The 12,957-nt window shown below is 39.6% G+C and overlaps 1 protein-coding gene across 1 annotated transcript; it reads right to left on the bottom strand.

The window, feature by feature from the left end:
- Nucleotides 1-8,771: 8,771 nt before the first annotated feature.
- dmrt3a (doublesex and mab-3 related transcription factor 3a) lies at nt 8,772-12,017 on the bottom strand. The gene is made up of 2 exons (XM_073467017.1): nt 11,618-12,017; nt 8,772-9,772 (listed from the first exon to the last, which is right to left on the bottom strand). Exons 1-2 carry the CDS (start codon nt 12,015-12,017, stop codon nt 8,772-8,774), a joined length of 1,401 nt encoding a protein of 466 aa, XP_073323118.1.
- Nucleotides 12,018-12,957: the final 940 nt, after the last annotated feature.

The following is a 12,957-nucleotide window of genomic DNA, read 5'->3' on the forward strand; positions in this document are numbered from 1 at the left end:
TCCAAGTTTCCTCTGAGGTGAACTCGACACAGCGCCGCTCCTATGAACCGCTCCAGTCTGCGCTCTCTGCACGCTGATTGGCTGCGTCCAAGAGCGGACCGACCAATAGGATCAGGAGCAGTTATTCGGGAGGGGGAGATATTTTTTTTTATTATTATCTAAAATCTAAGATGGCTTGATTAACCTGAGGTTCACTGGTTTCTTTGTCTTTATATTGGAGGAGAATGATAAAATCGGTGTCTTCATATTTTAAGTTTTCCACTGAAGAGTAAACTTTTTCCCAAATTAATACTTTTTTGACTAAATGTGATATTTTATCTTTATTCTGATTTGCTACTGAACAACCAGTCTACAAACTAGCCTTATAATTAGCTTATTGATCAGCAACGAGGGAAGTCTGTACGGCAAAGACACCTTAATTAAAGGTGATAAACCTGCCTGGAAATCAATAGGTTTTCAGCCTATATTGTCACAGTTAAAGGTGCATTATGTAGTTTTGGAGGACAGAAAGGTAGTATTTACCTACAATAATAATAATAAAAAAAGGTATTAACACAAACTCAGAAATATTTATTTGATGAATATATTTCCACAACTGAATTAACAAGCTGTCCTCAGAAGGAAAATAGAGTTTAAAACTAAAAAGGTGGCTTCTTAAAAGTGTCCTGCAAATATAAACAAAGTACAACAATAGGAAAGTGTGCTCTGAGGACAGGTTGTTTTTTTTTCCGTTTGTTTATTGTTTATTCAGTCATCAAAATCACTGAAGACATTTTCTATTCTGATTAAAAATCTTCCCCGAATCTACAAAGTGCACCTGTAAAAGAAATGTTACCATAAAATGGCTGATAATACAAGCTACTGTATGCAAAAAGCTAACTTAGCCTATTTATGGTGTATGCTAAAGGCATATAAAACCACTGAAATGCAGGTAATTCAGGCCACAACTAATCTTTAAATTGAAGAAATACATACACAAAGTGCTCTTTTTAGCACAACATATTTATTTTTAATTCATGAGTCACCCTGAAATTAATTAAAAATGTGTTAATAGCAGATTTAAAAACTGCGATAGTGCAAATCCCTTGGAAAATAGTCTATTATTAAGGTATTTGCAGGAAAAGGATTAATGGAAGCTACTAGATCTGTGGGCCACACTGTAAGTCCCTACTAAAGTATTAAAGGTACATATCCTGCATAAAGTGCTGGATCTCTGTCAGGAGGTGTATTTACACAGATCACAGTTTAAAGTGACCTGCCACAGAGCTGGTAAACAGGTGATAAATGTGTCCTGCAGGTTGTTACAGTCTGTCCTCCTCACTGAGGATGATTACAATGTTTTCACAACAATCACACCTGGAGAAAAAAAAAAGACCATGTCAGCAGCATGCAGAGTCCCACACACAACAACACCAAAGTAAAACTCAGAAAAATAAAGCCTTTATAGGCCTTTAACCTTTTACTTAATCTCGTTTTAACACTAAACCCAAATCTTTCCCTTGAACCTTATTTAAAACCATAATAATAATTTTAAGAAGCCATAGCCCTTTAATAACAATAGACTATTAATCATATTTTAACATTTAGAAACCCAATAAATGATGTCAGACTGTAAGGATATTTTGATCTTTCTCAGAATAAAAGCACAAGAACAAATAAAAGTCAGTCTTCGATAATATGATTGAGTTTTTATACAAGGAATGTATTTGTTTCTGTTCCGGTTATTGTACACTAAGTTTTCTCCACAGGGTGTGACCGATGGCTCCTGAATTTAAAAGAAGAATGTCGACATCTTTCTATGTTTGGCTCTTTGTTTGCAGTTTGCTGACTGAAAGCTTAACTGAAAAAAAAAAAGAAAAAAAAGAAAAGAAAAATAGACATGGTATCATTTACTCAGTGCCAACGGACTTCCATGGGAACTGACAACAGGACAATGCAGACATCCACATACTGTAGCGTGAAACAGCCTGTTGACTTTAACCTTTTGTCCGTTTTATCTGCTAGAGAGGTGAAATTAATGAACAAAGCGAAGGTAAAAGAGGGTATATTGTTTATCCCCTTCAAAATAAGGGCAGTGTAGAAAGAGTCTATGAGCATTAAATTAACATTTAAAGCTGTGGGATATTTTAGTGCTGGAGGTCTCAGCAGAATAATGTCTCGCTTTTATTTTCTAAATCTCATCCTGCTTTATTTCTCTTATTTTTTGCCTTTCAAAGAAAACTAAAAGTCACTCTCACATTCTTACATTATTCCTTTTAAGGGTCCTGGTCTATGTGGTATCCTGATTGTTTATCATTACTGTAAACTTTCTTGTAAACTGGATCTTTAAGGTGTCCCCTAATAGCCTATAGCTAGTAATGTTAGGCCACAGCCAGTAGGCCTATTTTACATCAGGATTTTTATTTTGAAATAAATAAATATAGGTTAATCTTCAAAATAATAATAATAATAATAATAACAATAATGATAGGGTCATGAATAAATCATGTTTTTGGATGACAGTGTTTTCTTTCTTTGATATCTTACTATATTATTTTATTCGATTGCAACATTGATATAAAATCAGCCTACCTCTCCCTCCTTGTCTCCTTCTGTCCTTTGTTTCTCTATAGTGCCTCTTAACGCTTCCTCCATGTGTTGGAGGTGAAGACGTCAGGCCTGCAGGTGCAGCTTTATTTGCCACTTCATCTTAATTTATTAGGGAGGTTACAGCCGGCCACCCCGGGCTGCCGCTTCCACACCAGGAATGCTTTGATGTGGAGAGCAGGCTGGACGCTGGGACAGGAGGATCCGCGCAGAGCTGGACCCTCCAGGTGAAAAGTGTTGTCTGTGTCCGCTGCCTCATCGTGACTGAGCGGTGTGGGGCGGGGGGCCTCAGAGGGCCTTGAGTGGGTTTCCAGGGGTCTTTTAGGATCTTCCAGGAGTATGTCAGAGGGGCTTTGGGAATCTAGAGGAGGCTCAATGGGACTTTAAGGTGGTTGTGAGTATTTAAGGTGGTTCCAGAGGTCCTGGAGAAGGCTTAACATTTCCTTAAAGGGAATCGTGTATTCCTACGAATGTCTAGAGACCCTTGAAGAATGCATGAGGGCTTCTTGTTGATCCCTAAATGGATTCCAGACATTACTGAACAGGTTTCTGTGGTTTACCAGGGGCCTGGAAATCCTTAAAGTGTACCAAGGTTCCAAGGATCCTTGAAGGGGTTCCAGGCATTATTGAAGTGAGAGTTTCAGTGGTCTTTGCTGGGTTCTTGGCATATTTAAGAAGTCTTTAAGGGTTCTTTTAGGGATCCCATGAATCCTTGACGAGTCTGAAGATCCTTGGGGTGTTTCCAAGGATCCTTGAAGAGGTTCCAGGCATTATTGAAGGAGTTTTAGTGGTCTTTTAGAAGTTTTCAGGGTCCTTGAATAGGACCCGGAAATCTTCAATGGGTTTCCATGGACCCTTGACTGGATTCCAGGTATTACTGAACAAGTTTCGAGTTGGTTTTGTAGGGGGTCTGGAAATCCTTGGGGATATTTCAGGAATCCTTAAGTCTGGAGATCTTTGGGAGTTTTTAGGTTCCCTTGGGAGGTTTTCAAGAACCCTTTGAATTCCCGGCATTTTAAAGGAGTTGTTGGGGTCTTTGAGGAGTTTTTAAAGGGTTCCATGCGTTACTGAAAGAATTTCAGGGGAACCTGGAAAGGTTTTTTTTAGGATCCTTGAATGGATTCAGCTCTTAGTAAAGGAGATTCAAGAGCCATTGCAGCAGTCTTTGAATCCTTGAATGGATTTGAGGTGTATTTTCAGGGTTTTATTTGCGGGGATCATTTAAGTGGTTCCTTCAACAGGTTTTTTGTACCTAACATGGCTTTTTAAATAAACTTTGTGCAGTTTGTTTTGCAGGCACAGCATCGCCCTTCCATTTGTATTTTTAAAACAATGGTATATCTGTTTAAAATGTACTATTACTAGCTCTTTGTCTTAATGTTTATTTAGGGTGTTGCCTATGGAAATTATTCCTTTAACTGATGATATGGTTTTACTGGTTGAATCCGTGAGAAGACACAGACACATAATGACACTTTCTCACACGCTGTCCAGTTTACTTTTGGGGTTGATTGAAACAACAGCATCTTGTTGGAAGTGTCCCGCTGTGCAGGCCGTAAAGTGTAACAGGAGCTGTGTATAGACAGAAGAGCAGAGTGGGATCACTGGGGATCCTGTTATGTTAATTAGCCTCTGATGGACCGGTAACACATGCAGCTGAAGACAAAACCAGGCGGGATGACATTTGTCTCTGTCTGAAGGGGTCTGACACCTCGACCTCTCAGGGCTAATGTGCAACAAACAGGAGGACGTGTCCCCCGAGCTGTGGAGGAAGCATTGAGTGAAAGTACTAATACCACATAGTACTAATACTAAAAATCCTACATGGAAAATGTACTTAAAAGTAAGTACTTGATACAGAAAAATGTCCCCTATGACTGTTATGTATAAAAAGCTTTTACAGTTGTAACTGCTTGAGGTTGGTCTCATTTAAACAGTTTTGTAAAGGACTGCAAATGATTGCGTTCATTGTGGATTAATGTGTTTATGAGATTATAAAAACATTAATCCACATTCAGTCATTCAAATAATCAAATAATAATTTATGTCAACATAAAATGTTTTACAAGTCCACAATGTGTGTTTTGTTCAACCGATAGTCTGAACCGCAAAATCATTAAATAATAAAATTAAGTTATTTAACATATATTATTATTTAATTTAATTTAATTTAAAAAGCAGCTACTTGTAACATTTGTGAAGCTGGAATCATTTATTTTTCAATGTTTTATCAATTTTCTGTTAATTAATTAATCAACTAATAGTTTCAGCTGTACTTGTTTATATTTTTTAGGTGACTGTAGTTAATTTTTAACAAAACATCTTATTTTTTAAGCTTTTATATGTTTTGTATGCAAAAATGTTAATCTGTAAATTAACTAGTAGACAAAACCATGGTTTCACTGGACAGGAAGTGTATGAAACATCACGACATCTGAAAAGTAACTAGTAACTAAAGCTGTCAGACAAATATAATGGGGTAAAAAGTGCAATATTTCTCTCTGAGATGTAGTGGAGAAGAGGTGTAAAGTATAACATGAAAAAAAAGGCTCAAGTGAAGTGCAAGTACCTCAAATTTGTACTGTGCCTGAGTAAAGTTTCTTTCCACCACTGGTTGTGGACAATTTACATTTATTCTGGACTCCAGCTCAAGCTGCGCCACCATTTCATACCTATGGTTTGTTATTATATCTATTGGTTTAGTCAGTCATGCATTCATTAACTGTGATTTTGTGGCAAATAACAACATGACATTGTGAGGACATTTTGACAGGACATTTTATTTGAGGGCAAGGGGGGGAAAATAAATCCTATATTTGAAGGGACCTATTACTTCAAACTTCATCCTGTAAACACCCACATATTCTCATTTCATTTACATCATTATGATGTTACTTAGACCCATAACAAGTTCATCTTATAAAAGAAAATGTATATATATATATATATATATATATATATATATATATATATATATATATATATATATATATATATATACATATATATATATATATATATATATATATATATATATATACATATATATATACATATATATATATATATATATATATATATATATATATATATATATATATGAATTAGATAATATCAACAATCTTCCCTGATATAAACCTCTGCGTCGTTTCTTGAAGCTTCACCAGCTGCAAACACACAAATGTTGTAATAAAACAATGATGTGAAATAAATGATGCCATGTTACTGTTTACCCATTTTGCCCACTGGGTGGCAGACTAGTGCAGGTAAGTCTCAGGACAGTGAAGAAAACAGCATTTACACAGAACAGAAACATTTAGAAAGTGTATGTAGAAAGTGAATTAGTAACACAGTTTAATGGTTCACAACACTTGAATAAAAGATACTAAAGATAGATACTAAAAAAAATTCACCACTTAAAAAAAATATAACATTAGTCATGAAAATATCCTTTTTTTTGTTTTTCTTTGGTTATTTTTCCACTTCTAAGGACTTAATATGGTTCTGCTTATAACTGAAAATATTATAGTATGGTTAAATATTTTATTACGGAAGATTCATTTCATTCATGTCATTTAATTGTTCATCTTTAGTTCATCTTCTGGCCTGTGACATAACCATGATGTAGCTAGATTTCACCACTAGATGGCAGCAGTTGACAGGTTTAAACTACAACAACTGAGAGGCAAATATTGTACTATTATATATTATATACTGTGCTTTTGACTGCACTACATTTAGTTGATAACTTAAGTTACTTTGCAGATTCAGATTAATAATGCAAAACCTATTCAACAAATAAATTATGATGTAATATTTTAGATGAATCTAAGAGTTTATAGACTGATGAGGAAATTTACAAGCTACCCGGCAAGTCATTCAAAATAAATTAATAAATGAAATAAAATGAGTTCAACATTTACCAGCTATAATATCAAAGATGATGATGTAAACATTAATGCATCAATAATTATATTATTATATAAATTATTCAGAAATGGCCCATTTTGAATTATGAGAATTCTTAATTGTGGCTGTAAGTATTTTAAAGCTATTACTTTTTCAATTTTAAATGCAGGAATGTAACCGAAACAAACTATTTCTGATATCTGACACACACACACACACTGAGAGAGAAAGACAGAGAGAGAGAGAGAGAGAGAGAATGATTGACTGAAGCATGTCTCATACTGTTGTGATGTAATGCCATAAATCATCATCCAGGAGGTGGAGGTGAAGTGAGGTTACAAACTCTAGCTTTGTATATTTTCATGATTAAGTTCTGATCGTATAAATGTGTGTTTTTCGATGAAAACCTAAATAGCCACAAAATCTATACATTTTCTTTGCCTGCTTTTGTTGTACTAATCTAGAGAATATCAAGAATCAGTGTTTCAGTGCGCTAACACCTGCACACGTAACTTCTGGACCAACCTATTGTAACTTGTCCATTAAAGGGTCACTGTGTAGTTTTGGAATAGAAATTCAAACTTTGAAATTTGATATTTACAATATTAATGAGGTAATAATACAAACTCAGAAATATTTATTTTTTCCATGACTGAAAAGAACAAGCTGTTCTCAGAGGTAAATAAGGTCCCAGAACACTGTTTGAAGCTAGAAAGGTGGCAGGGTCCGCCACATATAAACAAAGTAAAATGTGAAATTGTGTTGTCCTTTAAGGTTTATTCAGTTTATTCAGTCATGAAAATGGAGATAGTTTGTTTAGGCAAAGAAAAAAGCAGTCAGTAAAGATTTTTCTCTTTCCCCCAAAACTACATGGTGCACCTTTAAGCCAATGGTGAAATGTAACTAATTACATTGAATTAAATACTGCAGCTATGTACAAATTCGAGGTAATTTTACTTTACTCCAGTATTTCTAATAATTTTAGAAATCCTATAATTTCGACTCCAGTACATTTGTCTGGATTCCCCTCCAGTGGATCCAAATAGCGCCGCTACAAACACATGATGATCTTATAGAAATTGATGTATTGCTGTGGATCAAACTGCTCAACAGTATATAAAGTACTGCACACTGAGTACTTTTAACTTGAAGTATGACACACACACACACACACACACACACACACACAGACTGCTGCCACAGACACAATTTACAATTTAGCATCTACTTATTAATAATCTGTAAATGTGTGTCATTTTAATTTGTTCTAATAATAGGATCATACTACTGTTGCTGCTGTTTTTCATGAAGCGTATAAGATCAGTTAAATTCATGCACTGTTACAATAAAAGCAATATCGAGGAACCTGCTGGGTTTAATTTAATTACGTTGAATTTAATGGTAAATACTGGATGATTACTGAACAACAACTAGAGTCACACTGAAGAAACCAATCTGATCCGTTTGGGAAAGTCAGATTTATTTGGCATACTCTTGACATGCATTGATGATCCTTACATCGAAAGTTTTTTCACAGTACTAAACATGCTCACAGGAAATAGATGACAGATTTTTCAAAACAATATGTCAGTCCAGATACATTCATCCATTTTGGTCGTGTACACGTTCACACTGAGCAGAGTCGTGTCCAAAAGAGGTCAATTCACTGGTGGGTCAAAATTAAAGTGTCTTTTTAACTTCAGTCACAGACCTCTGAAGAACTTCTTGTTGATCAAAATTAAAGTTTTTTATGGAGGCCAAATAAGGCCTGCACTTTACCAGGAGAGCTATTTATTAATCAGCTTTATTAAATACCATGTTTGGGTCATCCACCCTTCATCATGTAGGCTAATGTCCCAGGGTTGGAGGACCAAAACATGATACTTAATAACGCTGATAAATAAATAGCTCTCCTGGTAAAGTGCACACTCCTCCTGCAGGATACTGAGGTTGAGGTTCAGGGTTTCAATCCTTCCTCTTGCTTTTGCTGCACTGAGTCAAATCTGGCCGTCATAAAACTTTAATTGTGAACTCTGTAATGACGTCACTGACGTCTTGCGGACACGATTTCGCTCAGATGTCTGTGACATCCTGAACGCGTGATGTTAGAGGATTAACATCACCTTTATCAAAGGGCGATTGCTTGACACAGTTCAATTCAAACAAGACACCGAACCCCCCTCAAAAAAAAAAAAACTTTACACACACTGGATGTCCATTCACAATAACACATTTTTGGTGTCCCCTGCTGTATTAGTCCATCGTCAGCTTCTAGTCTAGGTGGAGGAGTTCAGGATGCGGGAGTCCGCGGAGTCGGAGCGCTCTTCGTACTCCTCATCAGGGGAGTACAGGCCGGATTTGGGTCCCAGCGTGCAGCTCTCCTCCTGGATGCTGATGCGCTGCTCCTCGTTGGGTCTGGAGGGGAGGATGGGCGAGCTGCGGAACACCGACCCGCCGGAGCCGGCGGTGGCTGCGGGGGAGAAGGGCGACACGTACTGGGCCGCCGAGCGGAGCTGGTACTGCTGCTGCAGAGCCATGGTATTCCACAGAGTCACGTCGTTGTGCACGAAGGGGCTGGCCTGGCTGCGCGTCAGAGAGTTGCGCAGCATGAGCGGGTAGCGCGTGGGCTGCGGGAAAGACGGGTGCTGCAGGGGGACACCCAGCGCGCCCGAGGCCGAGTCGGATGTGAACCGGAGGGACTCGGGGACCCGGAAAGCGGAGCCCACCGACCACTTGGCGGAGGTGGACACCGGGTGGTAGGAGCCCAGCGTGTGCTCGAACAGGTGTCCGTTTGAGGGCAGCACCAGGGCGTCCGGGTGCGGGTCGGCGTGCGAGTGCGCGCTCCCGTCAGGACTCCGGCTGGACAGCAGCACCTCGATGGCCCCCACCAGGTCCCCCCCGCAGCCTCGGAGGATGAGCTCCAGGACGGGAGGCTTGTGAGCGGGGAAGATCTTCTTGAGGACCTCCAGCGGCGGCCGGTTGGCTCTGAGGCTGAAGGGCAGGTTGATGGAGCCGGCGAGGCCCTCGATCAGCACGCTCTGCTCCGCGGGGCTGACGGGATACTTCTGCGGACTCTCGGCTTTGGCCTCCTTCTCGGTGGCTTTCGGGAGGCTGTAGCGGCTCTCCTCGGGCTGTGAGGGGGGCTCCGGAGGCTCCGGGGTGTAGCAGGAGTTGGGTTTGGAGCCTTCGGGTGAGCTGACCGGGTCCTGCTCCTTCTCGCTGGAGCTCCCCCCGTTTTCACCCCCTGACACCTCATCAGGTCCGTCCTCCGAGGGCTCTGAGTCAGGAAAAAGACAAACATTCAGCTTTCATGAGAGGCATGCACACATCTGTTGGGGGTATTAAGTGAATTAAAGACACTAATCTGACCACAGAAACATTTCTTCTCTGCGCTTTGACGCAAACTCCTCAACTCCAGGGCCAACCCGCTCTAAGCTCTCCTCAAGAGGAGACGTAACATACAATTAATCTCTTGTCAACTTGTCTCCAGCACAGAGATTAATGTGGATTTGCTTTATTTTCTCCTCCGCACAGCTGTTAACACAAAGTGCTGACTGCGTGTCTTTGAGGAATCTACCCTCGATGCCTTTTGACCACATTGTGTAAACAGATCGCTTGTTGCTCGGTAACATTTCATGTGAAGTTGACCTCCTGCGAGAAATATGGCGATTACATCCGACTGGGGCCCCTGATTACAAACCACTCAGCCCTGATGTGGAGTCAGCTGATCGGTGCTCGTGTCCAAATGTTTTAGTCTCTGGAGCGAACAAGCAAATGTGAGAAACAGTTGTTATCAAGCCCGGATGTGGGAGGAATATCGAGCATAAACACCTAAATACACTGTAATCTGATCAACAACGAACAGAAGGGAAAATACTGAAATTAAGAACAATTAATGTTGACAAGAAAATACGTTTTACAGCCTCCAAATGACCACGTGTGTCAGATATTTTACAAAATAATAAACGTTTGATTTTTTGGCTGAACAATGCACAAGAAAAGAAAAATCAACATTTTCAGTAAAGAAATGAATAAATGTGTTTCCTTCATTACTCAAATAATGGAAGAGTTGAAAAGTACTAAAACTAACCCAGAGGGAAGAAATGTCCAAATAAAAATGTGTTGCTTTTGTTTAGTTTTCCAACATATTTATTTTTTTAACAAACAAGATTTTATTTACTTTAAGCACAATAACGTGATATTTTTGTTTAATAACAGCCTCACATGTCCCGTGGTTTGTTTATTTTTGTTTACACATAACAGCATCAATATAGTTTAAGCAGGCTATAGGACGACTTCTTAAATTTGGCTATCTGTTTTGTTGTTGTTGTTTTTGCCTCTAAGCCTCTCTGTTGTGCTGCTGTAACTGCAGGGCTCAATAAGTCACCTGTCTTATTTCATAATGATGTAAATAAAAATCATATTGCCGAATGAATCCTCTCATATCACCTCATTTGTCGTGCACAAAATTTAAAGGAAATGTGTTTGAGTCACTTTTGTACGACTAAAAATGACCTTAAATGACAGAATTTAAAGGTAGTTTGGAGCACAGTGTGCTTCGCCGTAAACACCACCATCTAAAAGCCGTTTGTACAGGTGTCACATAAAGATTAGATAAACATCTCTGAATCCAAATACTCTCTCTGTGCATTTATGTACTTGAAATGAAATAGTTTTTGGACATCTTTTTTTTTATTGCAAGTTTGTGTGAAAACTTAAAACAATTCACAAAATAGCCTAAATAAGTCCTTTAGTATTTATAAGTAGTAGCCGAGCAGTAATGGTAGTGGTAGTTTAAAATATGGGTTATTATTCTTTCTTTTTTTTCATTCATATTTGGGGGTTTTGTTTGTTTGTTTGTTTTTTCCTCGTTTCTGATTTATAAACAATTGTACAAAACAAAAACAAAAAATAAACATTTACCCAAAACACATTTCAGGAGCAGAAGGAAGAAAAACTCCTATGACCTCAATAATAACACAACATACTACATGTTTTTTTTAAAAAAAAACAGCATCTCTCCTTAATTTGCCTGATGTTGTCATCATTTTCCTTCCATCACAATAAAAGTCATTAATGCTCAGAAATGTAAACATTTAAAGTCTCTCCATTCTCCTCCTACCTGTGCATGTTTGCGCCCCGGCCTGCACCGCCTCCGTGCTGCTCCACCTCAGCTCCAGCTCCTCCGTCCTCGGCGGGGCTCCCTGGTTCCCCTCGCCGGCTCCGGGTATGCCGATGCCGGGCAGCACTCTGAGTGACTCCGGGATGAGACTCTCCAGGCTCTCGTTGGCCTGCTGCCTGCGGAGCGCCACCTGCGCCGCCATGACGCGCTGCCGCTCGATGATGAGGATGCATTTCTCGCAGGTGCAGTCCTTGAAGCGGCAGTAGCGCTTGTGACCTTTGAGCCACGACAGCACGCCGTGGTTCCGGCACCGCGCGCACTTGGGGGTCCTCTGGAGCGGGGCCCGGGGCTGAGACACCGGAGCCCCCATGTACAGGTAGGGGGACCCGTAGCCGTTCATTCTGTCAGACGCGGCGTGTTTTCCAGGACGCGCAAGTGCATCTGCGGAGAGGCGAGGCGGGGCGGGAGTGGTGTTGTCCGAGAGATGGAGCTGGATGGAGCTGCTCTGCCACACGCATGACAGGATGAGGATAAGAGGTGTTGGCTTGTTGTGGAGGATCCACCTTTCCCCCGGCTGACAGCACAGATATGCATCAGGCTGACACGCACTTATGGAGACGAGTAACCAAACGCTGTCACTCGCGTCAAAGCGCCTGCACGCTGCAAAAAATGTCCATGCGAGGCTGAAAGTGGGCGAGAAAAAAAACGTGCCAGTGAGGATCAGATAACCACACATGTTTCCCTGTCAGGTTCACACGTTTGTAGAGTTTCAAGAAGACTAGACACATTGTGGTTTGCAATGGAAACAAATGGGCTCTCCATGTATTTTCAGTGGTTTAGAGATTTGATCCTGCTGATACGAAATGTTGAGATTTTTTCAAAGGAGCATCGCAGCTCAGTCACTGTGAGGCTGCACCAGTATCTCCAGAAATGGTCCCAGAGAAGGCCAGAGTGCACACAGGCCTGTAACATGACACTTTATCAGACTGTATGCATCAAATCACATCAGCTGTCAAAACTCACTTTAATGAAACATTATAGACTGATAGAAAACCGAATCTGTGCACCAAATTGTAAGTTTTCTTTAAAATATGAGGCAAAAAAATCTCATTTTAACAATAAACATGCATCACAACCTAACATTTAAATTGAAAATAGCATCATAAATACTAAAAAAAAGTCTAAGTCTAAACTCAAATGGCAACTGAACATCAAAAATCATATATTTTTAACATTCTTCAACTCAGCTTTATCAAATTTGACATCCTAGCTGTCAGCAGTGAGGCCTGATATGAAGGGAAAGAAACATCCCTGCATGAAACAACCAGACATAAATTTAA

Source organism: Pagrus major, chromosome 5, assembly GCF_040436345.1.
Source record: "Pagrus major chromosome 5, Pma_NU_1.0".
NCBI lineage: Eukaryota > Metazoa > Chordata > Actinopteri > Spariformes > Sparidae > Pagrus > Pagrus major.

Coding starts and splice junctions, on each gene's coding strand:
- dmrt3a (XM_073467017.1), bottom strand. CDS start 12,017: ATGAACGGCTACGGGTCCCCCTACCTGTACATGGGGGCTCCGGTGTCT. Junction 9,773..11,617: donor CGGGGCGCAAACATGCACAG/GTAGGAGGAGAA, acceptor TTCCTGACTCAG/AGCCCTCGGAGGACGGACCT.